Consider the following 26449-nt stretch of genomic DNA (forward strand, 5'->3'; position numbering starts at 1 on the left):
ATACCACCATGGCATCATCTGGACTCCTTCCCATGCTTGTACCGGATCAGCGCCCACATCCAGCGTATTTTAAATTGGCTGGCTTGACGACGGCTGCCAGCCTACGCACTACCAAGTCTTCGGTCTGGGCAGGACTATTATTGACAAGGCCCGACGGATTTGTTGGTTCAGGACGAGACTTCGACTATAGGACTCGTACGCGTAGATGCTACTGAGCCGAACCTCCTAGGCTCTGATGAAAATGCAACCAATCACAACCCATTACATTGCCAAGCCTACCGCGTGTTATGTCAATTACATTCGCCCAACGCAACCTGTCACAGCCTTCAACGTTTGGCGTCGACCGAGAACCCTGGCATAAAGCGAGCCCAGTCTGTTGGGCGGCTCACGAGCTGAGGATTCATGCTTCTCAGCACTTCTCAGCAAGACTCTGTGGCAGGAGGAGCTGAAAGAAATGGGTTGGTGGGGGTCATCAATACTTGATGGGTCGGTTTGGTAGGACTATGCACCGTTTCAAAACGATCGTCTAATAATCCTATTCCCTCTTGGGGATAAACCCATGTTAACCTCACGTAAGTTAGGGGGCTTGCTGTGAAATTGAAGCCTGCTGTTTCTATCTAGATCAATGCTGTGCCATTTAGCGATTCACGACGAGGCCACTGAAATTTGACCTTGTCTCACGCTTTCAACAATGTTTGCATCGACATGGGCAGTTAAGTCTTGTTTCATTGAGACGATCTCGCTTTGACAACACCTGGATATATGCCGCAGCTGCCACATCAAAGTCCTTCACGCGCAATTGATATGCGATAGCATTGTCTCCATGAGGATGAACTATGTACTATGAGCATCATGCCTGCCACCATAGCCCTCTTTTCATCTGTCCTTGGATGTCTAGACTCAAAGTGAGGATGCAGGTAGCTTGTTGCGATTCGCATGCCAAATCTCGTCCTCCAATGAGTGCAAACTCTAGATCTAGAAGTCGAGGTTGTCTTTTTCGCCATAAGGCGAAGCTATCTGTCTACCTTCAACTCACATCAAGAACACACTCTTAATCGCTCTGCATGACAACACCGTCGACGTTTTGGTTCACATTTACTTGTATCACGTGCACCCTCTCACCAACGCAGCTCGATGTAGAGCACTAAGACACGGCCTCGCGTGATTTGCCATCAATGCTAGGCTTTCATGTTGAGGAAGTCTATCGAGCGGAACTTCAAATTTCACAAACTAAGAGAAAATAACAAGCCAAACATATTTTTGGTGTGGGAAATGCAATAGCAAGGGGAGAAGTGTATGTGTCGCAGCTTCCTTTCTCACTACAAATGTGTCTTGGGAAGTCTTACCGGTGACATCATCGCCCTTGGCAATGGTTGCTCAGCAACACCGGGTCAACAAATCCTCAGCATCAGTGCACTCGACCGCTTGTTTCGCGTAGACACTCACGGCCAGACAAACTTTCTAGCAAGCCAGCCCCTTCTAGTCTTTATCGTCAAGTTTGAAATAACGGATTGGAGTGTGCAATTCCATGACTGCAGTTCCTTGAGCTTTCCAAACCGCTTCTCGCCAACTTTCCAGTTCACGTGAGCGTTCCTTCCATTTGTGTCAACATGGCACTCCTTCCCGCGGAACAAGACAAATATGAGATAAAAGAGGTCATTGGTAAGATATATCATGCCTCCTCCCTTCTCAAACTAAATTCCAATAGGTCGAGGAGCGTTTGGAATAATTCGGAAAGTCCGTCGGAAGCAGGATGGCCATGTAAGCCCACCGAGCCCCCAGAAATAGTGGCGGAAGATGCTCACTGACTCGATCCAGATCCTGTGTCGCAAAGAGATCAACTACCTCAAGATGTCGCAGAAAGAACGCGATCAGCTACACTCCGAATTCTCAATTCTATCATCCCTCAACCATCCAAACATCGTAGGGTATTTTCACCGAGAGCATCTCAAAAACAGTCAAGAGCTGTATCTGTACATGGAATACTGTGGAGGTGGTGACCTTGGATGTGTGATCAAGGAACTGAAGAGAAAGAACGAATTTGCAAAGGAAGAGTTCGTCTGGAGAATATTCAGTCAGCTTGTCACAGCACTGTATCGGTGCCATCATGGCGTTGATCCACCAGAGCCTGGCAACGATTTTTCTCGACAGAAAGACATTCGACCTCCCAGTGGGCAAAAAATGATTTTACATCGTGACCTGAAACCTGAAAACATCTTCCTAGGCGAAGACCAGTCTGTCAAACTCGGAGATTTTGGTCTATCAAAACTGATGCAGTCTCACGACTTTGCTTCAACCTATGTTGGAACTCCTTTTTACATGTCCCCTGAGATATGTGCGGCAGAGAAGTACACGTTACATTCCGACATCTGGTCACTAGGATGTATTATGTACGAGCTATGCACCAAGGAGCCACCATTTAACGCTAACTCACATCTACAACTCGTTCAGAGGATTCGAAAGGGTGCATTCGACCCCATACCAGCTGTATATTCCAAGGACCTTGCCAATGTTATTGCGAGTTGTCTCAAGACCAATCCCATGCATCGACCAGATACTACTTCTCTTCTCAGTGTGCCTTATATCTGGATTGCCCGGCGCCAACAGGAAATGGTCTGTATCGGGAAAGCCTTGAGAACACGCGAAGAGATTGCCGAGCACAAGTTGAAGCAGGCAGAGGAGAGACTGTCTGCTCTCGAAGCCGACAAAGCTGCAATGAGAGTCGAGCTAGATGCTCGGCTCCGTCGCGAATGGGAAGTTAAAGCACGACTCGAAATTGATCGACAGGTCCAGATCGAGCTAGAGAGACTACGCAAAAAATTCGACAAAGAAGTCGAAGACCGTGTCGCAGCGTTGCTCGCGGAGAGAGAAAGACCAACAGAATTCCGCGTACTGAAGGATATCCAAGTCACATCGAAACCGGGATATGATAAGGAGAATCTGAATCCCAGTTCTTCCGTCAACACCTCAGGAGAAGAAGACTTCCCTTCGGTCACGGATCTGACCGATCTATCAGAACTCTCTCTGGAATCACCAGTCCCCTCTACAACTGCTACTTTGCCACCAAAGAAGACCAAGACGCCCTTTGCCCGGTCAAAAACTACCTTTGATTCTCCCACTGATGTTCAGATGGGTGAACCTTCACCAATGTCGATCTCCTCGTTGGCTCTTTCGCCACGCAGGACTGCTGCCGCTCATGCTACTGCCAACTCCACCGTGACCGAACTTGGCGCGAGGAATATTTTTGCGCAAGCTGCCCGTCAGAAAGCAAGATGGGAGCCACAGCTGGCATATACATCAGACGAAGAGGCGAACTTGGATCTTGAAGATGACTCTGATGACGACTTTCCTGACTTGCCCAGCCCCACAAGGCCCAAGACAAATGTCGTTAATACAGACCCGTTCAAGAATCCAGCACCAGTAGCCTCCAGGGGCAGACCTGGGCTAACGAGGCAGAATACCACCGCGACTATGCAGAGATTGACCACAAAGCCAACCATATTTCCCTCTAGCAGTACTGCCGCCCAAGTACGAGCAGGGATGGCATCATCGGCCGCTGGAAATATCGTCCGAGGCATTCCACGAGCTACGGTTGATACTGAAATCAAGGCTAGCACAGCCAAAACCACGAGCCCGAGCCGGCGTTTAAGCAAGATACCAAGCCGAAACGACCTGCGAGAGCAAGCCAACAACAGCGGCAGCGATGGGAGTGGGAGTACAAGCCCTGTGCGGCGCGCTGGAATCACAGCAAACAATTTGAAGAGTAAATTGGCCGCTAGCAGAGAGCCCGTTGCCGTTGGCGCCTTGGGTGGACGTACATTGGTGGAGCTTGCTCAAGCACGAGCTGGAGGGAGAAATCCAAAAGATGACCTTGGTGTCCACAATGACATGAAGGCAAAGAATAGTTTCGATTTCCAGGACCGAGGTAAAGATCTACCACCAGTCCCGATCTGGGATCCAGAGACGGCAGGGGACGACATGCCTAGTCCGTTTTTGAAACGAGATGTCAAGGCAGTCCGCATGATGCGGTGATCATCTGCGAAGATGCTCAAGTACCTGCCGTATACAAGGAGATACAGTATGACCTTACGATGAGACGATGATCGCTATATGGAGCAGCAAAGTCCTCGAGAATGACTTCAGTTGTGCTTGGTGGTAGTGTTCCCCATACCGTCAGTCTGGCAGGATGTTTGTGTTTCATAGGTCGTGGGCGGACTGTTGGATAAGTGCCTGCTGATGTGTCACATGGATTTCTTTTGTTTGCCGAGGAGCTTCCAACATGGGGGAGGTGTTTGCAGTCCCGACTTTAAGCGGTGTTGCGAGCATAATGCCTGGCGAAATGGCATCATATCAGAGCAACAAGTGGACAGATTAGATCCATTCCCTTTGGCTAGCGCACAGGCTCTGGTCGGGAATTCCTTGGGCTAGGGAGACTTGCTCGTTCCTGACGTTGAATAGCTTGGCTCTTGAAGCGACACGCAGGATGAAGAGGGTCACCTGATCTGCGGCAAATCACCATCGAAGTAGCTCGTATGTTAGGTATATACTGCTCAAAAAGAGAGAGAGAGGTCTCAACATACTCCCACTCATTATTCATATTCCTAAGCGTATGTGACCATATAGGTACCCACCGTTGGAACGTAATGGCTGTAATGAAGCGGTCGCCACTAAGTGTGTGAGACAGTCTGAGTCAACATGCTTAGTTAGCTGCACAGGCCTGGCTCCTTCTGTGTAGGGATGTCCTTCATCGACGTACTATAACATAACGCTTTCCCTTCGGACCATTTCCTCCTTTTTTCCTTTCTTTCCTGTTTGGAATGGAAAAGCGGTCTGACCACTACCTACCGGGGGAGATCGGTGCGTAGTTTGCTCGACGCGCTCTGAAGCCTCTCGCTCCCTCTCTCTCCCTCACACACACACACACACACACACAGAGAGAGAGAGAGAGAGAGAGATTGAGGCGTGGGGCAACAAGTGTGTCTTTAAATCGAGAACAAGCTGAAGGGACGGAGGGAAAGGGGAGCGAGGTCGAGACGCGGCGGAACCGCATCGATTGGACTTGATGCTGACCACGGTTACCGCGACATGGCCGGGGGCTGGCTCTGGCTCTGGTTCGGCATTGTGTTCGTAGAGCAGGAAGATTAATTTAGCAATCCGCAGGAACAAACCGAGAAGGTGAGGGTGCTGTGGAAGGAAGGTGATGATGATACTTCCATTATTGATATTATGTGCTATCTAGCCAGCTAATTGGACCTTGGACCACCGGGTCTTGCTTCGTTCTGACATCTTCTTCTGCTGAGTGGGTAGTTTAGTTCCAATACAGAGCAATGGTAAACACGCTGTAGTACACATGGACGCGCGGGTGGATATACAGAATGTTATTGAGCAAGTTATGCATCCTCGTCTTTGACTTCTTCGATTTCAACGTGTCGATTAGTTGGCCTCTGTGGGAGAGCTTCCGTACCAGTACTCTTACCATCAACACCGCCTATCTGGTCGTCCTGCATCTCCAGCTCTTGGAGGAGGCGCCGCTCTTCCTCTTCCAATCTCCTGGCGTGGCTGTCTTCCAGATTCGTTGTGGAGGAGGTGGGAGCGTCGGCGCTTGCCTCCGTTGCCGGCTCCTTTTCGACCTGCTTCTGTTTCTGCGAAAGGTAGCCCTCTGCCTCTAGCCGGTCCATCTCCTCTGGCTCGAGCAGGCGTCCTGCCAGTCCGCCTTTGGCAGCCTGCTGCTTCCGGCGGACAACGTCGGGAACGAAACGCCCGACCGCTTCCTTTTTCAGGTCGCGGATCTGAGGCGCGCTTGAATACATTGTCTTCGATTCAACCACAGGGATGGGTGGCTTATTATAAGATTTTGAGTTTCCTTGTGATTGCGGTTGATCATCAGGATCAGAAGCCCTGTTGAAATTGTTGCCCCGTCGGAACTCGCGAGGAATTGGCGGCGGTGTATCCTCTGGCATGGGGATGCGGCGGACAGAATCGTCGGTGTCGCTTCCCGAAGATTCTTGTTGTCTGTAGCTAGTTTGCTTGCGCTCTCCGTTATGCCTTCTTTTTCCGAGAACGTGATTGTTACTGTCGCCTTCTCCTTCTCGTCTGCGACCACCAAAAATGGGCGCCTTCTCACCCAGTGCCTCTCTGGCCTTGCGCACGGCTCGGAGGTCTCGCTCGAGGTCTTCTAGGATGGCCTTTTCGCGAGGTTTGATTTCACCCGAGGCCTCGAGGGCATTCAGATCTTGGATTTGGCGCTCAATGCGGTCGGGGTTTCGTTTGGCCAATTTTTCGTTGCGTCTCGCCTGTAGTTCCGCGCGACTCTTCTTGAGCTGCTTCTGTTTCTCAAGCTTGCGTTGTTGCTGTGCAGGATTGATTGTTCGTTCCTTGTCGCGTGCCATTGATCCGTTTCAACCGCTGCTGCGGGCTATGATTTAGTTGGTGAGAAGGTGAGGTCACTCTCCAAATGATTGGGGCGAGGCTGCAGCTGATTTGGAGCTCCACTTCCACCTCCACCTCCACGGCTGGTCAATGGTGTCACAGGCGACCAAACAGAGGGTAGGAGACAGGCGGGTACAGCCAAGGCAGGTTGCAGAAAACTTTTACGTCTCACCGGTCAGGATCGGGAGCCCGCAGGAGCTGAGGTTTTGGGTAACGTAGGGGCTGCAGGGCGGTAATCAGGGTTTGACAGTTGCGGTAGTCTTGCATTGCAGGCTGCAGCTACCGTTTGAGGAGGAAGATTGCGAATGTGAAATGGGTATTCGGAGCAACCTCCTGCATGAACGGGTCTCGCTGGAGGAACGAACCGATTCCAGGCCGGATTGAAATAGTAATGGCGATTAATGTGTCCAGATGTTGCAAGCCATGGTACAGAACATAAATTTTTGGGGGGCACAGATCAGCCTGACGAGGGATGGGCGACGGCTATCGATGGGGAGGCTCGAACGAGGCTGGCGGCAAACCCGGGGGGTTTCAAAAACGACCCAAAGGAATGAGACGGTGATCCGATGCAACTCACAAGAGAATTCGAAGTCAACTTACTTCGTGCTCAACGGAGTTTAAGTTGGCAAGTGGAAGAAAGCACCTGATCGGTTGATCATGATGATGGAATGTCCCCAAGCTCTGGCTGGAGGACTAGCCAACAGATCTAACCAACTACTACCGATAGGTAAGAGTATGGTTAGAGCATGCCACGAAAAGGTGGGATGAATACGGGCAGTTCCAAGCTTGCCCCTGGTTCCTTTGGGGTTGCTTTACCGCCACCACTGTTGGGGTTGCCGCCTATAGGCCCATTACTGAGTTAGTAACCCAATGGCCGGCGCACCCTCCCCTTCTACCCCAATACTGACCGCCAGACCAGTTCGCTTCCGTCAGAGCCTGATTCAAAGCTTGCCCTTACCGTGACCCTTGCCCCTACTCCGTACCAAGCACTTTTCCCACTCCCACGCTGACCTGAAGCCGCCCTGAGCACCAGAGCCATGGACCCCATGGGCTTTGGTCACTCATGATTGTGCGCATCCACTGCCAATAGCGCTGTGAAAACAAGATGGCTCCTGGCTCTTTTTCTTCCTTCTCGTGGCCAATGGCCCAACAGTTAAGTCCTCCAGACGCTCGTTTCCCCTGCTCGTCCACCTCCAACCCTGCTTCCAGTATATGCGGGTTGCGTGGATAACGTTGGTCCCTCAAGACTCCCAAGGAGTAACGATTCTCGTATCCACCACCTGGTCCATGAAGCAGTCTTGCTCGAGCAGGCCTCGATACCGGGACATTCTCACACAGGCAGACAGAGAAAACAGAGCCGCCATTCACAGACCTTGGACTCTTGCAATATTGCACATTCTTTTTCTTATTAAGACGTCACATATGCCACTTCAACTCCATCCTCGAATGCTCCGTTGTCTACCTTTGACCCAAGTTTACTGCTACCACATAATCGTATGGAGGACGGGGCTCATCCAACAATCCAAATCCACCGCGAACTAATCTTCACACTAATTTACCACCAACCTACTCACTGACTAGCTGCTGCCAGGTTGTTAGCCGCGCTTCTCGACTCCTCCCCTCCCTCCTGCTCCGTCCCTCCCTCCCTCTTCTGACTTTCCTTCTCGGCTTGTTCATCGTCGCAGGCGATGAAACAGTCCTCCACCATACCCGTCTCCGCTTCCGTACCCATTCTTTTCTTCAGCTCATTCTCTATTCTGGCCTTCTCCTTTCCCATACACCCTCCCGTCGTTGTCCTACCCTCCTTGGCCTGAGGCCTGTCCGCTCTCGACCCCAGCACCCCTCCTCTTCTTGACCACAGCCGCCAGAAGTAAAGGAGTCCAGGAGGACGCACCTCGTTTCCTGTTTGAAAGAGAAACATTTCGAGCGCTTCGCCAAACTGAGGCTCTGTTGCCTGTCCAGAGGCGCCCGCTCATACGTCAAAGCTACAATGACCAGGCTCATCCCTACTGCCATATCTCGCAGCCAAATCGCTGTTGGCACCCTCTTGCACCACTTTTGACGGCTTCTTGCGCACCCTATCAGCTCCCAGAATTGCTATGTTATGTTTGATCTCTACGGGAACCCGTCAAAGCCACTGCTCACTTCAACTACATTGGTTACGATCTCTCCAGTCCAAGTCGGACGTCCATGTCCGCGCCTCAGTCCGTCGCAGACTCTGTTTTGGGTTTGACTCAAGCCGAGTTGATTTTATTTCGCCAACAGCAGCAAATTGCGGCCCAGCGCAGTCATGCAAGCGGCACGGTCCAGGATCGTGGCCGTGGCACGAGCAGACAGTCCCAACCAAGTTCGAGAGCCGCCAGCGCCGCCAGCAGCCAAGGTGTCACGGGTCGCATTATGCTAGACCCCCACAGCCTGCAAAACCTGTATATTCATCTTGACAATATCATGCGCCAAATCCAGTCGCGGATAGTTGCTGTGAGATCCTTCCGCCTACCACCCCATGATCAACCACTGACCAAGTTTGCATCTTTTAGCTCGAAAATGCCACGCAACAGTCAGTACACTCATCGAGCAACCGCGCGGCCAGTACCGTTCAGGATGCAGATGCCCAGATCCGGAGAATGAGAAACATTTTGGCGGAAATTGATCGTCTCGAAGACGAGTTCGAAAAGATGAGGAACATTCGAGATAAAATAAAACAGCTCAGAAACAAAGTCGACAGCATGAGCGAAAGATTAGACCGAAGTCACTCAAGTGGCCACGGTTCGGGCACACGCCCACGACGTTGAAATTCCCGCTCAACTAAAGCGCAACATCACTTTCCATAACGACCAACAACCATGACAAACGCTGCGTATTGCTATTGCTATTCCTATTGATATTGCCATCGTCATCCCGACCTATTCAATCCACCGAGAGCTCGGCTCATCTACTCTCGACTCCTCAATCTGCAACACCTTGCATCTATTATGATTTTCCAACTTTGTTTTATCATTTCTATTCAACGGCGAAGGCAGACAGAGAAGCCTCACGGCTGGATATTGATTGATGAGGCCACGTTTAATGATTGTATGAATATCTGGCTAGTTTGATCTTTTTTTCGGTAATCATGGTTTCGGCGCTTCCGGAGTTGCGACTATATGCTGGATGCTATGCGTTTTCTTTGCTGTGGAGGTGAATCCTGATGAAAAGCGTCTCTAGAACTACCATGGCTCACGCTACAAAAGAGACAATTTGGCGTAATGATGTATTGTGAAAGTCTGGAGAATAAATGAATACTGAAGGCGCACGAGTCGATTATAATGGATCACGCTGTGGTTCCCATTCTGCTTGATGCTTGCTGCCGGGCTCCTTCTGATTCATTGCTCCTACTGGAAAGCGTTTGATGGTTCCACATTGATTACACTGAACTTCAAACAGGTCGGCCCATGATTTAGCGCCATTCTTGCTGGGATTCACGATAGCCTTGTTACTAGACTTTCCAGGGATGAGTAACGCGTCGCATCGCTTACACATTGTGTGTTTAACTCTGGGAGCAAGCCGGATTTGCGTCTTCCTGGACACTCCCCGCAGGTTACTCAGAAGCCGAATCGTCTCGCTGCCGTGTCTGTTGTCCGCCCGTAGTCCACTAGCCACTTGATCAGACGAGAATCGGGTTTCGTGGCCTTCGTTAAGCATATGAGCCTGTTCGGCAGTCGCCAAAAAGGTCGCTGCTTGGTGAAGATAAGAGAGTCTTGAGTGAAGATGTTTGTGGGGTACTGATGGGTTACCGCCCTTCGAGGTCTTCGATTTGGCCATTGTATCTGTATATTGATGACATTGTGTTTCAGCACGGGCTCGAGTGATTTCTCGCAGGTCTGGGATTAGGATTTATCAGGACTGTCTCGCTTCCGGATGGAATTTCATTGGTTACAGTGCCAAATACCAAATTGAAAAAGTCGCAAGCCGTGGCCTGGCCTCATCTCAAGAGTTGAGACTCAAGACTCCCCACAGGCACCACGTCCCAAATGGGGTATTGCCAAGAAATATCTCGCTAGTCGTTTTACAGGCTAGGTCATTTTTCTTTGCGTCCACACGTGACTGATCTGCTCTCAAAGCACAATTCGCAACCCGCAACGGTTGCCTCCTCACTCCCTCTGAAAACGACACGCACGGCCTTTAAGCTCAGGCATCGATCACTCTGCAACCAACAATCTCTTCATCCTTCTCCCTGCAAGGTCTTCTTTCTATCTTCCATCGCATCTCCCTATATCAGGCCTTTGTTGGTTCTGTTTTGGTCTCGTCGCCAATTCTTTAGATCCCCCTCACACTTCCTTTCCTCCCCACAGCCTACTCCAGCTTTTGCGCACCCATCATCACAACCGCCACCACCACAGCAACAACAACCATCAATCACTCACTAAACTAATCCAAAATGTCTGCCGAAGAAGATCTCATCGACTACTCTGATGAGGAGCTTCAAGCTACCGAGACTCCTGCCACCGGTGTCACAAATGGTGCTGCAAAGAAAGGCGACCTGACTGTCTCAGGTGGGAAGAGTACAGATAAGGGAAAGGGCAGTTATGTCGGCATCCACTCCACCGGTTTCAGAGATTTTCTGCTCAAAGGCGAACTGCTACGAGCCATCACCGACTGCGGTTTCGAACATCCTTCGGAGGGTTAGTCATTTATTCTTGCAAACAATATCCCTCCACCTGTGTTCCTGCTTCGAGCGTCCGTCCATCTCCACAAGAAAGAAAAGAAATAAGTCAAGGCCACGGCTCTCATAGCCACGGCGTTCCAGCAGCCCTATGGGTCCATCATGTTAACGATGTCACTTTGCCTCGACTGCTGCGGATCGCTCCCCCAATTGCTTGCAAGATCGCGAATCGAGAGACCAAGACGCATTGACAGCCTCATCATCGAAAGGTGATGGGTCGACTTGCGGACAGTCTGATATGCTGAGAATGCTGTCACTGTTATTGTTCCTTGTCCGGATGACAAGCTTGCCTTCGTTGTAACATTCGAAAGGCACGGATAGTCTTACGTCGGGTTACTTGTGGCTTTCAAAAGAGCAGGGACCGATCCAAACGGCAACATGACCTTTAACTTTGACATCAACACTTCACAAGGAGATGGACGGACCGCGCTGCGATGTTGCTTCATCGTCTTCACTTTTTTCTGGAAACAAATCTAACATATGCGCCTTACTACAGTCCAACAGAAGTGCATTCCACAAGCCCTTCTCAGTGTCGACATTCTTTGCCAGGCCAAATCTGGTCTTGGTAAGACGGCTGTTTTCGTCTTGACCACACTTCATCAGCTGGAACCCATTCCGGGCGAGGCCTCCGTGTTGGTTATGTGCCACACTCGAGAGCTTGCGTACCAGATCAAGAACGAATATGCCCGTTTCAGCAAGTACCTTCCAGAGGTCAAGACTGCTGTTTTCTATGGTGGTACACCGATTCAGAAAGATATTGAACTACTCAAGAACAAAGAGTCCTTCCCCAACATTATTGTCGGGACCCCTGGTCGCCTGAATGCGCTCGTCCGCGACAAGTATCTGTCATTGCGTAACGTGAAAGCTTTTGTCCTTGACGAATGCGACAAAATGTTGGATCAAATCGGTATGCCACCTTCAACCCCCTACACGTTTCTCCAATCTGACGACTGGACACCTAGACATGCGCCGAGATGTTCAAGAAATCTTCCGCGCGACCCCTACCGAGAAACAGGTCATGATGTTCAGCGCCACTCTGCCAGAGACAATTCGCCCAATTTGCAGGAAGTTCATGAGACATCCTCTTGAAGTTTTCGTCGATGATGAGACCAAGCTCACACTACACGGTCTCCAGCAATATTCCATCAAGCTCAGTGAAGGCGAGAAGAATCGAAAACTCAACGACCTGCTCGACAGTCTCGAGTTCAACCAGGTCATCATTTTTGTCAAGAGTACCCTTCGAGCAACTGAATTAGACAAGTTGCTACGTGAATGCAACTTTCCAAGTATCGCCGTCCATTCAGGAGTTAGCCAAGAGGAGCGGTAAGTTCGCGGCCTCATATCAAGCACATAACTTTACTAACTTTGGCAATAGCATCAAGAGATACAAGGAGTTCAAGGAATTCAACAAGCGTATTTGCGTTGCAACTGACGTCTTTGGTCGTGGTATTGATATCGAGCGCATCAACCTTGCGATCAATTACGATCTACCTGCTGATGCTGACTCCTATCTTCATCGTGTTGGCCGTGCTGGTCGCTTCGGTACTAAAGGTCTTAGTATCTCGTTTGTCAGCAGTGATACCGATGAGACTGTCATCAAAGAGATTGAGAGCCGGTTCCAAGCACCGTTGCCTCCTTACCCAGAAGGCGGTGTCGACTCAAGCACCTACATGGCATCTTAGGGAGCTCCGGGGGGATCTTCTTGGAGCACTAGGTTTACAGCAAACCAGATCATGCTCTCTTTTTCAGGTCTATGGATTCTCTCTCACCTTATGTATGTGACAACAGTTACGAGTACCGCCGGGCTGGGGGAGACGGGTCATGAGATAACTCACAAATTGACTGGAGCGGAGTGGTGACGTAACTACAACAAAATTGACAAAAGAAATTGCTTTTCATGATCAGTTAGTTGACTTGGGCCTATCCCGAAAGGAATTTCGTGCCGCCTCGTGCAAACCTTGAAAGGGTTGATTCACGCCAGGAAAACGACACTCTTGTTATGTAGATTATTGCCAACGGCCTAACTTCAATGATTTTTCTAAGTGCCTTTGATTCTCTCCCGTTGATTCTGTTCCTGTTCATGGTATGCTCCTCTATATGTGTATGTGCTATGACCCCGGCAGTGCATGCAGAGAATTCGGAGATCAGAGCTAACGAGCAACGCCCAAGGCCCCAGCATCCTGCCCAAGGTGGGTTCTCGCGGTAAAATCAGATACAGACCATGGTCTCTAGCGGCGGAGTCGGCTGTCCTTATTCTCTACGCATCGAGTTTCAAGCGATCGAGCAGCGCGTCAATCTTGCCGAGCAGGATCTGGTAGTTGACGGCGTCGGCGGCGAACTCGTCTCCGGCTAACTCGCCGTCTAGCGTGCGCACTGCATCCCTGGGGAGGAGGCATTCAGTGTCAGGGGCGACGGTGACGGGTTCGGACCCGGGACCTGATGAGGTCATCATGGCGACGCCCTCGTCCTCGGCTGCCTTGGGTGGGATCCCGTTTGCACTGCTCCAGATCGGGAGACTGTTGGTTGTTGTTGGTTTCGTGGGGCCTAGAGGAGCTTGACCCGTTGCAGTCTGAGGGTCTTGCTCTGGTGGTTGTGCAGCAACCGCAGCAACGTATCCATCGGTCGTAGTGGCAGTAGCCGCAAGCGCCTCACGCATCGCGCCATCTTCGTCCATGGCATCCTCGAGGCCCACGTCCTCGAACCGCAAGCGGAAGCGTTCAGACAGGTAGTAGCGGATGTCGTCTAGCAATTCAATACTGTCTGTCTCCTGCCTGGCACTGATGCGGCTGGCAGATTCTTGCACCAGCTCGGCGAACTCCGGGTCGTCGATGTACGCTTCAAGCCTGTATGCGATGTACCGTGCAGCGAATTCCTCCAGTCGCTGCACGCGAGTCAACCATGCTGCGCGAAGGATCAAGTAGATGTCGATGAGTTCCTCTGAGGAGGACGTCGCTGCTGTGGATTCGGGATCAAGACCATTCGGCAAAGTGCTTCCACCTCCCTTAGACATGCCTGTGGCGGTGCCGTTGGCGAGAGTAGAGATAACGACGGCTGCTTTGGCTTTGACCTTTTCCAGGAACAGCATGTCCGCTGCGAAGAGCACGTCCACCGCCACGTCGAGCCCGAAGTCTGCCTTTTCCGTGTACAGGTAGGTGAGGATGATCTCGAGGACGTGGGGCGAACAGTCGATGTTGATGATTTGCAGGTGCGGTGTGTTCTGCGCTTCGCGGAATGAAGACTCGAACATGGTGGTGAAGAATTCTGATCGCAGAAGTTGCGCTTTGTGCGCAGGGTAGATCTTGGATTTTCGCGCCTTGGAGCGAGCACGTGAAGGTGATCGTGACGTGGAGCGAGAGGCGTTGCGGGACGATGAGGTGTCGAGTGGGATGCCGAGTGCTGCGGTGGCGGATCGATGGGTTGAGGAGGGTTTATTTCTTGAGAGTTCTTGACTGAACCTGTCTATTGCTTCTGCCTCCTCCTCCTCCTCCTCCTCTTCCTCGTCCTCGTCGGCGCGAAGGAGAATATCTGCGAAGATGCCGTTATCACGATCCCATTTGATGTCATCGGCTTTCGCCACATCGGTTTCAATGGCGTGTTTGAGAACATTGTCTCGGAACCAGGATTCCAATTGATCTCGACCCTTTTCAACCTCATCCTGTCGCCGCTGGCGGGCTAGTCTGCGATCGCTACTGTCGAGAATGAGTCGCGAAAGATTCTGGATTTCAAGATGCTTGCTGATGCGATCGACACCAGCAAGCACTTCAGAGTCGCTGAATCCAGTGGCAGGGCCACCACCGAGATCACGTGGTATCTCGCCGAGATATAGGTGTTTTAAGGCGATACCGAAGGACTGAGGCGGAATGGTTGGTGGTAGCTTCCAAGAGGAGGTGTCCGGGGCGGAGGTAAGTTTGCTGCTGAAGTAGGGTGAGCGAGCAGAGAGAATATATTTGTGTAACAAAAATGATTCGGTCGGCGTCGTGACAGTTATGTCGGAGGTCCTAGGGTGATCTCTTGTCAAAAGCGAAACTAAGTGGGAGGCAAGCGGTTGCAGTGGGTCTGTGGATTTAGAATAGTCGTATTGTAATAGGAGGTTTCGGATTCTATCATTCAAAGCATTATACAGGCATCTGGCCAAACAAATTAGCATTTGAGTGCTTAGATCGAGATGCTGGGGTAATGAACCGCTCGCCTTGAAATGTATCTCGCTCACATAACGCCCCAGATTCAAGTAATAGTTGGACGGTCTCGTAATGACCGCACAAGCTAGCCTTCTCGCAGGGTCACCCGCTGCTACACCAAAGTTTCTCAGTGGGGGCTGGCAGTCTTACCAGAATAAGAGGAGTATAATCGTATTGGTCTTTGGCATTGATATTGACGCCTTCCTGGATCATCTCCTGACAGAGCTTGAGATCGCCACGTCTGGAAGCGGCACATAAGGTCTGAAAGTTCTCGCTGAAGTCGAGGGGATTGTCCTCCTTAAGGATACCTTGCTCTATCAGTTTCTTTTCATCGTGAAGGCTTCGTTCGAGCTGGTCTTTTCGCAATACCCCATTCGCACTCATGATCTTGCTAGAGTAACGGCCAAGAGAATTGGGGTACCTGGGGAATATTTGATTGAAACAGGATCAAGATATTGAGAAGGAGTGAGCGACAGATTGCGAGAGGGAGGCAACTTCGTCATATCCACACCCAACGGCAATAATTAATGGCGATTTGATATGCATCCCAATTCAGCCGGAGTTTAGATTAGATTAGATTGACAATGCAGTTGAGCTCCCGGTCATGCCACGTGACTCTGGTCGCCCACGCAGAGCGCACAGGCACTGGCACCGCAAAATGAAATTTCCACGAGGCTCAGGCTGTTGCGTGCGGGAAAGTTGCCCGCAGTTCTTGGGACCACTACATCGACCAGCCCAGAGCAAACGCATTTGTGCAAACTGTCATAGAAAGCAGGCAGTTGCATCCCCAGACAATCTACCGGCTTCTATTGCACTCACTGCCCAGCATGGCCCAAGATGGCTCCCTGCACTTGTCCAGGCCTCTCGGTCCTGCTGCTGTCGGTGCCCAACCCACAGTTGCTCCTCTTCGTGTCGTGATACAACCACAGGTCAGTCAAAAGATGAGATGACACACGGCTCACAAGTTACCTTACTGACAAGTCATCTATGATTGCAAAAGGCCCTATTCTCTATCCTCGACCACTGCTCCCGTCGCCCACCAGACCAACAACGAGTCATTGGCACCCTACTAGGAACTCGCTCCGATGCCGATGAATCCCAAGTCGTCGTCCACTCCTCCTTCGCCGTCAGCCACACCGAGACGACCGACCAGGTCGAAGTCGACATGGAATATCAAAAGGCCATGTTGGCACTGCACCTGCGTGCCAACCCGAAAGAAGTCCTGGTTGGCTGGTATGCGACCAGTTCGGAACTCAACACTTTCTCGGCTTTGATCCAAAACCACTACAGCAGTCAGGGCGAAGGCACTTTCCCTTACCCTGCCGTCCACGTCACGGTCTCGAGCCAGCCAGGCAAGGACGTCGAAGTCAGGACCTACATATCGTCCCCCGTGGGCGTGAGCCCCGAACGAGCCGCCGACTCCGCCGCATTCATCCCCGTACCGTATACAATCCACTACAACGATGCCGACCGCGCAGGAGTGGACACGATCCAGAATGCCAAAGACTCAGAGACGAGGACAGGCGCCGCACTGACAGACATTGAACATCTTGAACGATCGCTAGAAGACACATTGGGCATGTTGGACCGGGTCGCCAAGTATGTGGAGAACGTGATTGAAGAAGAAGAGGAGCCCTCGACCGCACTCGGACAATTTCTTCTCAATACACTCGCGCTCGCGCCCAAGGTCGACCCGGCCGAGATTGAAAAGGACTTCAACAATCATATTCAAGACGTGCTCACTGTTTCATATCTCGCTAACATGGTTCGCACACAGATGGACCTGTCCAACAGACTAGCAACAGCACAATTGACGATTGGTGGAGGGGAGAACACAGGAGCAGGCTCAAATGAGAAAGAAGGTGGACGAGGCGATCGGAGACAGAACAGACGGGAAGGAGGTGGGCAGACCCGACAGAATCGAGGAGACAGCTTGTCAGTAGCCAATTTGTGAGTATGTGGCACCGCAGAACAGGCAGTTTTTCTCATTTTCTATTGACCGAATGTTTTTGCATGTTTGGATGGGAGTCTTCATCCTATCATGAGTCCATGCATTTTCGATAGCATCTGGCTTCCGCGTGGGTTGGGATGAGTAGAAAAAGTATGGCGCATAGGGTGGTAGAAGGATATGTGTATCCGAGAAGTTCCCAACCGAGTTTGTCGAGGCATGGCTGAGGGGAACAATTGCTGGGAAATGGACACCATAAGTTGGTCGTCGTGTTTCGCTGTGTGTACGGCGATCAAATGGTGCCGGAGCCTTTGGTTTTCCTGCAGGTCGAGCATCCAACAGAACGATGCCAGTCAGTTACAAACTTGCAGCCATGTCAAATGATCATATGAGTCTCGTTCATGCTGGCTTCCGTCCATAGTAGAAATCGTTCCGAGCCGGATGACTCAAGTTATAGATGCTGTTGATGATTGATGCTTGGCGAACGTGTTGCATCGATGCTGTTGCTTCTTGTCGTTGTAATGAGTCTCAGGTCGGAGACACGGCCTGGTTAAATGGTGATCTCGCTCAAGCCGAGTAGTTTCAAAAGAGAGGTTATCACTGGCATCTTTCAACCAACCTCACTCCTCGCCTTCTTACTCGCCCTGTCCTCGAGTTCCATATCATCGCCAACAACGCTTTCCCTGCCGGTCCCGGTCCCGGTCCCAACAGCACTTCTGGCATCGTCTCCCACGGCAGCATTTCCGTCATGCCTATCCCTCTTCTTCCTCCTACCTCTACCTCTCCCTTTCCCTTTTCCGGTTCCTTCCTCGCCAACAACCTCCCCAAGATTCACCAAATCACCCACGGCCATCTTCGTCCCTTCTCGTCCCTCATTGGTATCGAAGAGTTTCTTCTTGTTATCGATATCGCGCTTCTTCTTGAACATTTCCTGGACACGGCCGAGCTTGACTGCATCGCGGCGTAGCACGAACTCAAAGTCCGAGAGTTTCAGCTTCGCGCGCCCACTGTAGCTTGCCACGCTCACGGCGTTGTGACATGTTTCGATGATGAAGTCTGTGAGGATCTCGTCGAGAACCCGGACGGTTTCCGGGAAGGGCTGGTGGAATGGCTTCGCGTCGTGGTTGCTGTGGTTATTGGAGTGGTTGGTCGTTGTGGTCATGCCGCTGCCGTTCTTGTCGAGATATTGCTGCGAGGAGGCCCCGATGGGGTTCACAATGTCTGGATGGGTAGGTGCGCCGTACGCGAAGAGTAGGCCGGAGAGTTCATGCCCGAAGTTCAGACTGGCCTTGTGCCGCCCGGCGCGGGCGCGTGGTTCCATTTGTAAGATATATGCAGAGACAATGTGGTGGAGTTGACACCGAGGAGATGATGGGATTGAAGGTACAGGAATGGTAGTTGGGAAGTATTGACTAGCGAGCCATGGAAGAAGCCACGTGCAATTGGCAAGGCAGCCGTGGCAATACTAAAAGGAAGCAGTAGCGAAATAAGAGTGAAATATCGCCAGATCAAAGCAAATTAATGAGTACCCAGCCGTCAAACAGCATCCAAACGCTCAGTACGGATGGATATGGCCAAGGCTGAGGTCACTGAGCACAGGCGCGGAACATCGTTTCTCCTTCCTACTTTTCCCCCAGGCCAGAGTCTCCTCAAAATCCTCCAACCAATCTGGAAACCTCAATCCAAATCAACCTGAGAATCCCAAACTTTTAACAACAGGCCAATCTGTTCTACTTACCACCCCCCATCTGTCATAGTATATCAAGAACCTGACCCTCCCCTGTTCTTCAGATATACACCAACGAAGGCTCGAAGACATCAGTACCCAAGGAGCGCATCCGCCGCTCACCGAAGGAGAAATAATGGTATGTCGTGAATAAAAGTTGTGTTAATCCAAAGTCATCAGCCAACATCCTCGTCCTCGCTCCATCCCCCAATACGAAATATATTCCGAGTATTGGACCTGATCAATCGGCTTACCCAACACAACAGACAGCAATTTTCAACTTCCAATCGCTACTCCTCGTCCTTCTTCTCCTCATCTGCACATCCACATACGTGCACTCGTTATTCCCAGGTCCTATGGATAGGAATAAAGACGGGTAAGTTTTAGTTTTAGTTTCAGCTTTTCGTCTTGTCCATTCCTCAGCCCCTATCTCGACTTTAATCATGCCCATCCTTTTGATGGACAACAGCTAACCACGCAATGTTCTGAATTCAAACAGTTTTCTCGGTATATTCTGGAAATTCGCGAGAATAGGGGAACGGCTGAGTCCGTATATCAGTATCGCGCTGATATTCATGGCCGTAAGAACTGATTTCCCCCCCCCCCCCTCCCCACCAAAACAAAAATCACGCAGGAGAATCCTCCAATTATCCATTAGATCACAGTCCCTTTCTCCCTTCTGGTCGCTGCCTAAACATCAAATACTGACCGATTTCCCCTCCATTTCAGTGTAATATGATTGTGGGCTAGGTAGAACCTTTTTTCGGTTCCCTCTTGCCGAGCGGATTATTACTTTTTACGATTGAAACGCGAGACTCTTAGTTGCTTAGATGAGAGAGAGGCACGGCGTTGGGATTATGGTTCTATTCTGGCTCCTCTATGTCCTCTATGTCGAAAATCCTCTCTAGGAGTTGCCGCTGCCTCGGTTTGTTGTAGAAGACGCCATGGTCCAAGATTATATGACAACTCATGATCATTTGAAAATCAGAGAATGGAAACTAGCAATCCAGCTCTCCCACTCCTAATCCGCCGTACCTGCCCTAACTCCAGCTTTTTCCTGTAAATTCCTGCAAAAGCTGAAATCCTGATGGTCTCTGGCTCAAATCGCATCTTCTTAGCCTTTTATGAAAGGAAAAACTTCATCGTCTCTGTATCGTCTTGTCCTGGTGGAGGCGCCCAAAAGGGACCGGTCCGTGTGGTTCAGTCTCTCTACAAACGTCAGCTCGTCTTTACTTTTCCCCCGTGTAATGGTCGCCTGCTTGGGCATTCCAATAAATTCTCGAAAAGTCATAGGAACTTGCTGAATCTCGGGCTCACGACCTGAACATTCATCCGGGCTGTTCAAGACGTCGTCCTTCTCAATGATCGCATTGACCAGGACTTCTCTACTCTTCCGCATGACATTGTAGTGCGGGTTTCCGAACTTCAGCTTGTTGTCTCGACATTGATAGAGAAGGAGATTGCCCATTAATTGTTTCTTTGTCGGGCGATTTCGGTTCCACGGTGGAATTTTACCCAGTGCCTGGTATCGATTCTCTGGATTGCGTAAATCTAAAGACGAATCCACATCAAACGGATTTTGCGACTCTAGAACGCGGTGCAGCCGATCCGTAACGAGTGCTGGTGCTTGACGAGGAGCATCGTCGTCGCTAAGCAACTCGTCTGAATCTGAATCAGTTTCAATCTTCACACCCCGTTCTCGGAGCCGTTCAAGAGCTCGTTGCTCTTCGTCATCGGTCCAACCAGGTCGTGCCTTGCCATGCTGAGGCCGAGGGTGTCGAGTGCCAGTAGGTCTCTTGGCAAAGGGATCCAGGCGGTTACCTTGCTCGTTTGAATTCCCCAGAGTAAGGGTTACCGGCATGGCGGCGTGTTCTAAAGAGCTCCGGTGGTCTTTCGGCCGATTTCGTCGTCTTATGATAGCGAGGGGCAAGTCATCATTAGAATCTCCCCCTGAATCCCTCAGAGGATCTTCTATCGCTGCTGCTCGAGCCCGAGAGCGAAGTCTTGGATGTTCGGAGTTCAATCTCGGTGTCAAATTCACCTTGGAAGCAAATCGACCTATCGGACCCGTTTCAGCAGCCACATACTCGATGGCATCTACCATTGACTCGTCGCTGGTTTCCGTCACACCAAGGGCAACGGCCACCTTTAATGCTTTTTCTCTGTATTTCGATACACTCAAGCTGTTACTAGCTTGATGATGAAGGCTTGCAGCCTGTTTGATTTTGAGCCAGTAACTCTGAGGAAATTTTCCGTTCAGAGGGCGCTCAGGGTTCTCCGCAAGAAATGTTGCGCATTTTAAGGGATCTAAGTCATCGCGCGTCCCTCCAGGTCTATGTAGACACTTACGGTGTGCTGCTCTACAGGCTTCGCACCGGGCCTTCAATGTTGATAGGGATCCGCTTTCTTGCGTAGGAGAAGTATTCAACTCAGTGTTGTCGGATATACCCAACCACCGATTTGCCTCGGCAGATTTTGCGGATGAGTTGACGCGATGTTTCGCAGCAGACTTTACGCTCTCATCTTGCCAGTGATTGTCGTCACTGACCAATGCGCGACTAGTTCGAGCATCATGCGGTTGATTGTCTGATTCAAAAAACTCAGCGTGAAGTTCCCCTGGCGCTTGCGTCTTTTCAAGTGATTGTGCATTTCCTTTTTCCATTGCGCTAGTGGATTTTGATAGCGATGTAGGAGGAAGCCGACCTGATGATGGCGTTTTGGGAATCTCAGTAGCACTGGATTGGGCTATTCCGACTTTGGCCGGGGATTGTGGTCTAGATGCTGACGTCCGCGTCTCACGATCATTGAACAGACTCAACGCACGTGCTAACCGACTTAACCCACGTGCTTCATGGATGATTTCGCCATAACTCGAAGCATCGTGAATGTTATGAGGGCTTAGTGATTGCTGCTGAACCGATGCCGCCTCGCCTTCCATGTTGGGCACTGTTGGTCTTCCACATGAGTTACCTTCTTTCTGTATTCCTAGCTCGTTTTGAAGAGATGGTAGATTGGTTGAGTCAGCAGGGAACTGCCGACTTCGAGCCAACAATTTTTCGGCGTTAGCTTTTAGAGTTACGGGCACACTTGGCAAGTTGTTAGATGAGACCGATAACGCTGTTTGTGAGTTCATGGGTAGGGTGGAAATCTTGAGCCTTTTGCGTGAAACAAACAGATCGTCATCTTGAGCAGCGCGTTTGAGAACACGAGCAACAAGCCGTCGAGATGATTCATCGAAGCCATACTCATTCTGTGACATCTTTTGAGCAGGGAAAACTTTTGGAATTGCCAAGTCAGAGAGCTCAAGATCAACCGCGTTGGATCTACCTCCAAGTGCCCTAGAGTCATCCTCATTATGGGTAGCATCAGTTGTGGCACATGAAAAACATCGATTGGCTGAACCGAGAATCCTTCTCTCACACTTTTCGCATTTCTTCACCCTGTTTCCAGCTAGGCTTTTGGCACTTGTGTCACCTGCTGTACCAGAGAAATCCGGAGTTCCCGGCCACTTTATATCAGTAGTCATATGCGCCTTGGCCATATGAGGTGTGGCTGAAACGGTGCTGGCAGAATCGCGTATGCTGCTGTTATGTTGGTTATGTTGGTCTTGTGATGGTGATCTGAGCGAATTGTTCAATGCGGTGCCACTGCTCTGTTTCGATGGCAGGTTGCGGACCGTCCGGCCACCACGTTTCGCCATGTGGCGGCCGGTAAAAGGATGATGTCGTATAGCTGGAGGGTCATCCCGTGTTGGTGTAATTCTTGATGCACCTGGAGCTATGGCAGGTGTGTGTAGCTGAACGCCCGCCACGGCGGTGCAGGTTTCATCTTTTTGCGCGTCTCTGTGCTTATTTTTGCGCTCTTTCACACCATCCATTGAAAAGGGGGGCATAACTTGCGAAACATAGGTTGAAGGTGAAGGGCCAAGAACTGGTTCTGATTCCCAATCGGGAGAGTGCTCGACTTGACGAACGTTTCTTCGACTCTCAGTGGCAGAGCGGTGGCATGACAAGGCAGTGGGACTATGGTTATAGGGGCAATTGATCGGATACCACATGCATGTCTGATTAGACTCCCATCTGGGGCACATGTAATTCTTGAGTGAATTCTTGCCAGGTGCTGATTGTGCATCCTTCGCAGGTTGCCAGGCCAGTATACCAGTATCTCGATGAGCGTAGGAACAGTCCTGCTCATAATGTCGACAAGACCCAGATACCTTCCAATAGTAACAAGTGATATGTTTGCGCAAGACGTCATTGTTGAAGCCAACGTAGAGTCCAGTATCCTCATGCGAGTATAAGCACTCATCGGAAGACTTACCGCAATGGTGCGCCTTCCATGTTGGGCAGGTAAACGCCTTGGCAGGATTTCTACCAGAAGGGCTTTCCTGGCCAGTTTCGACATGGGCGAAAAGGCAATGGTTCTCGTAGAGATTACACCTGCCCTGCTTCCAATAATGGCATGTGATTAACTTGTACAAATCGCCCTGTGAAGACTGTATCTTAGCAGCGTCATGATCTTCATCGTTCATGTGAAGATGTGAGGCAGGCTCAGCTGTCAGGGCTTTGGACATGTAAGTGGCCTGGATGGTTGGATCAGAGGTCAAGATATCTGGGTTGACGGGAGTAGGTCGGGATAGTTCTTCACTAGCTCGGTCGAGCCTTTTTTTCTTCAAGCACTTCCCACAGACAAAGTCGTTTGCGCTAGGACTATCATGTGTTAGCTCTGCTTTAAACACCAACGAATAATGTAGGTACCAACCCTTTTGGGGGCTTTGGGTTACCACAGCTGTGATGATATCTTCTATCACATGAAGTGCAGGTAACTAGGGGGGTAAGGGCGCTCCCTGGCGTACGACATTCCCGACACAACGACTTGGTCCTTGAATTTATTGTAGATGTACTTGAGGCTGTTTCTTCCTTTGAGAACCTAGAAAACTTGGAGCCGCCAGTGATTGAGCCTTTGTCAAAAGCACTGCCCATCTCTTTGTGGGGTCTGAGAGACGAAAAGGGTGTGGGGTCCACTGATGACAGGCTTTGTCCTATGTCCGAACCCAAGTCTGTTGTTTGTGTTGTGGGTGAGGAACGATCCTTTGGGCCAAAAAATTTGGGTGTTGAGTTGGCATTTGCTTCCAAACCCATGTTGGTGGCCGAAGCAAACGCTAAGCCTGACAATGCTGTGCCTTTGTCTCTATTGCTCAGATCGTGACTTCCTTGTTGAGAATTGCGACCGCGTCGCTTTTCAGCTGGTCCCTGATTGATTTCTTCTCTCATGAACTCAATGTCCAGTGGAGTTTCCAGGAATGCTTTAATCAGCATATCACCAGGTGTGACGTTTGAACCATTCAGTATCCTTGTAAGTCTTGCAGTATAATCTTCATCTGCTCGTCGGGCTAGGCGCGACGGTGACAATATCTCTCCTTTGTCAGTTGGCTGATCTGGAGAGCTCTCTAGCTGTGACCGTCGAACTTGCGTCCCACTCATATGTTCAGAAGTCCTAGATGATGATGATTGTGGTCCCGAGCCATGGGCAGTGTCATCGAGACTGTGGAAAGGATTAGAGCGCCACGTGACGGAAGAGCCAACCGTGCTTGCACGGTTGACCAGATCTGCGAGGCAAAACGAAGAGGGTCTGTATACATCATGCTGTGTCCGACGGTCAATAACTCTGTGAGCTGTAGCCCTTGGTTGTGAGGGTAGAGGTACATTGTTGCGTCTCATGAAACGTGGCTCTGTGGGTGGCTCCCTGACACCTGCACTGTCTCCGCTACTTTTAGCATTAATAGCTGCATCGTGACGCCCTGGCCCAGAAGTCCCAGTGACCGCGATCGGTGCCAGTGACTTCCGGACGGCTGTGGTCCCGTCGTGAACCCTATTGGTTGGTTGCAGGCTGTAGCTTCCACGCGGTTCTGACGCCACGGAAACTCGTGCAGCCATATCGCGCGATAATTCTCAAGAGTCATTTAGCTCCTCGTCTCGCACTGCATGTGGTTGAAATAGTAGATATGGGTCCTACATAGACGCCGTATTAGCCTTCAGCAGTGCCATATAATAGATCTAGTAACGACGCAAGTTGGAGACTTCATCAGGTCTTTTCAGTTTTCAGTCTTCACTTTGCACCGGCCAGGCTGGCATCGAAAGCTCAGCCTCTGCTTGAAAGAGAGTCTCAGCAAGCAAGGCCTCTGGAAAGCATTGCACCCATACGGACAGCTCCCAGGACAGGATGTGCCATTTCATGTCTTGCGGTATGTCTTTGGGGGGTTGATGTACACCGCTGCCATTGGCTTGGGCCTCCATGCCTTAGAAGGTCAGCCCCTTGTGAGCGGTGCCGAATATAAAATGCCAATTTGCACAAAATCTCCAAGGAGGCGCTGCCATGGGACTGGAAGGCCTATTTCTTGCCTGGTATTGCCCTCGCAGAACATGGTGTGCACAACTGTGCGGGTGCTGTCGATAACGGTGCTCCTCAAATCCATTGGAAACGCTTGCGTCCCTGATTCTCCTCGAGCGGAGAAATCGGCGAGGAAGCGAACCATGACCGGGGGTTATTATCAATCAGACCTTTTACCAGATACTCATCTTTTGAAGTGATTCCACGCGACAACATCCAGGCGCCACCGAAGGAAATATATGGAAATCAACACGTACCACGTAGGTCAAGAACACATAATCTCGTGCAAGGCTCTGTGTTGCCTCAATCCTGTCCCATCACCCACTGATCTCAGGAGCTTATGCTTCTGACCATAGACTATAAAAGGAGTTGATGAACGATTCGTCGATGTACTTGATATCTTGCACACGGCTTGAGTTGTCGATGCAGGCGAGAACACCAAGCGCGAGCGTCGTCGAGATGGCAACCTCTTTTCCTCACCACAACACTTGTCACTTTCTCCGGGATTCAAGTTTATGACAACAAACGACTGCCTTGAAGTCGTGGCAATATGATAGATGAATTCATCGAAGGGAAGACACTGTACGTCGCCTACCACAGTTACCTTGGGTACCTTGGCACCTATTCGGAGGGTGGGAGATACGGACTAATTACATACAGTAACTGGGACGAGTTGACAATGAGGGGCGGCTCGCACAATGAGGCAGAAATCCGCCAAGTACTCGGCACGGATGCGGAAATTTATCCGCTTCCGAACCCAAGCAGCCCACTCTAGCTTCCAGCCACCTTCTACTGCATGGCAAACCATTCATTTACAAGGCCAAAGATTCCCTTCATATACAGAGTATTCCGTACAGCTGATGTCCTACTGGTATAACAGACAAAGTGGTATTCCATTATCTACAAATCTCAGCCGCTGAATTACACAGTACAGAGAAGCCCACACTCTCGCGAATTTGAGAGGAGTGTACTCTTGGTCGTGAGACATTGTAATAGATGCCTCTCTAGATCGGGGATCGTGGCATGGCAATCTTTTCCCAGTCTAGCACAGACGATTGTGGATTTTCGGCGGCTTC

General features: G+C 50.6%; 9 protein-coding genes across 9 annotated transcripts; 4 read left to right on the top strand and 5 right to left on the bottom strand.

The window, feature by feature from the left end:
• Nucleotides 1-1610: 1610 nt before the first annotated feature.
• A1O9_02784 (NEK protein kinase) lies at nucleotides 1611-4032 on the top strand (the record flags this gene model as incomplete). Its single annotated transcript, XM_013408355.1, has 3 exons — nucleotides 1611-1662; nucleotides 1709-1761; nucleotides 1819-4032. The coding sequence occupies 3 exons, from the start codon at nucleotides 1611-1613 to the stop codon at nucleotides 4030-4032; spliced, it is 2319 nt and encodes a 772-aa protein (XP_013263809.1).
• Nucleotides 4033-5390: 1358 nt separating this feature from the next.
• On the bottom strand, nucleotides 5391-6389 carry A1O9_02785 (uncharacterized protein; the record flags this gene model as incomplete). Its single annotated transcript, XM_013408356.1, has 1 exon — nucleotides 5391-6389. One exon carries the CDS (start codon nucleotides 6387-6389, stop codon nucleotides 5391-5393), a length of 999 nt encoding a protein of 332 aa, XP_013263810.1.
• A 2230-nt stretch (nucleotides 6390-8619) lies between these two features.
• On the top strand, nucleotides 8620-9221 carry A1O9_02786 (uncharacterized protein; the record flags this gene model as incomplete). Its single annotated transcript, XM_013408357.1, has 2 exons — nucleotides 8620-8907; nucleotides 8967-9221. 2 exons carry the CDS (start codon nucleotides 8620-8622, stop codon nucleotides 9219-9221), a joined length of 543 nt encoding a protein of 180 aa, XP_013263811.1.
• Nucleotides 9222-9729: 508 nt separating this feature from the next.
• A1O9_02787 (uncharacterized protein) lies at nucleotides 9730-10230 on the bottom strand (the record flags this gene model as incomplete). Its single annotated transcript, XM_013408358.1, has 1 exon — nucleotides 9730-10230. One exon carries the CDS (start codon nucleotides 10228-10230, stop codon nucleotides 9730-9732), a length of 501 nt encoding a protein of 166 aa, XP_013263812.1.
• Nucleotides 10231-10846: 616 nt separating this feature from the next.
• Nucleotides 10847-12813, top strand: A1O9_02788 (ATP-dependent RNA helicase sub2; the record flags this gene model as incomplete). Its single annotated transcript, XM_013408359.1, has 4 exons — nucleotides 10847-11090; nucleotides 11628-12038; nucleotides 12094-12454; nucleotides 12507-12813. 4 exons carry the CDS (start codon nucleotides 10847-10849, stop codon nucleotides 12811-12813), a joined length of 1323 nt encoding a protein of 440 aa, XP_013263813.1.
• Nucleotides 12814-13388: 575 nt separating this feature from the next.
• A1O9_02789 (uncharacterized protein) lies at nucleotides 13389-15693 on the bottom strand (the record flags this gene model as incomplete). Its single annotated transcript, XM_013408360.1, has 3 exons — nucleotides 13389-15258; nucleotides 15314-15399; nucleotides 15460-15693. The coding sequence occupies 3 exons, from the start codon at nucleotides 15691-15693 to the stop codon at nucleotides 13389-13391; spliced, it is 2190 nt and encodes a 729-aa protein (XP_013263814.1).
• A 443-nt stretch (nucleotides 15694-16136) lies between these two features.
• Nucleotides 16137-17263, top strand: A1O9_02790 (eukaryotic translation initiation factor 3 subunit F; the record flags this gene model as incomplete). Its single annotated transcript, XM_013408361.1, has 2 exons — nucleotides 16137-16238; nucleotides 16310-17263. 2 exons carry the CDS (start codon nucleotides 16137-16139, stop codon nucleotides 17261-17263), a joined length of 1056 nt encoding a protein of 351 aa, XP_013263815.1.
• A 604-nt stretch (nucleotides 17264-17867) lies between these two features.
• A1O9_02791 (uncharacterized protein) lies at nucleotides 17868-18578 on the bottom strand (the record flags this gene model as incomplete). The annotated part of the gene is made up of 1 exon (XM_013408362.1): nucleotides 17868-18578. The coding sequence occupies one exon, from the start codon at nucleotides 18576-18578 to the stop codon at nucleotides 17868-17870; it is 711 nt and encodes a 236-aa protein (XP_013263816.1).
• Nucleotides 18579-20097: 1519 nt separating this feature from the next.
• Nucleotides 20098-23929, bottom strand: A1O9_02792 (uncharacterized protein; the record flags this gene model as incomplete). The annotated part of the gene is made up of 5 exons (XM_013408363.1): nucleotides 23745-23929; nucleotides 22543-23692; nucleotides 22093-22491; nucleotides 21437-21777; nucleotides 20098-21220 (listed from the first exon to the last, which is right to left on the bottom strand). Exons 2-5 carry the CDS (start codon nucleotides 23554-23556, stop codon nucleotides 20098-20100), a joined length of 2877 nt encoding a protein of 958 aa, XP_013263817.1. The 5' UTR covers nucleotides 23557-23692; nucleotides 23745-23929.
• Nucleotides 23930-26449: the final 2520 nt, after the last annotated feature.

The sequence above is a fragment of the Exophiala aquamarina genome (assembly GCF_000709125.1).
Source record: "Exophiala aquamarina CBS 119918 chromosome Unknown aczIA-supercont1.2, whole genome shotgun sequence".
NCBI classification, from domain to species: domain Eukaryota; kingdom Fungi; phylum Ascomycota; class Eurotiomycetes; order Chaetothyriales; family Herpotrichiellaceae; genus Exophiala; species Exophiala aquamarina.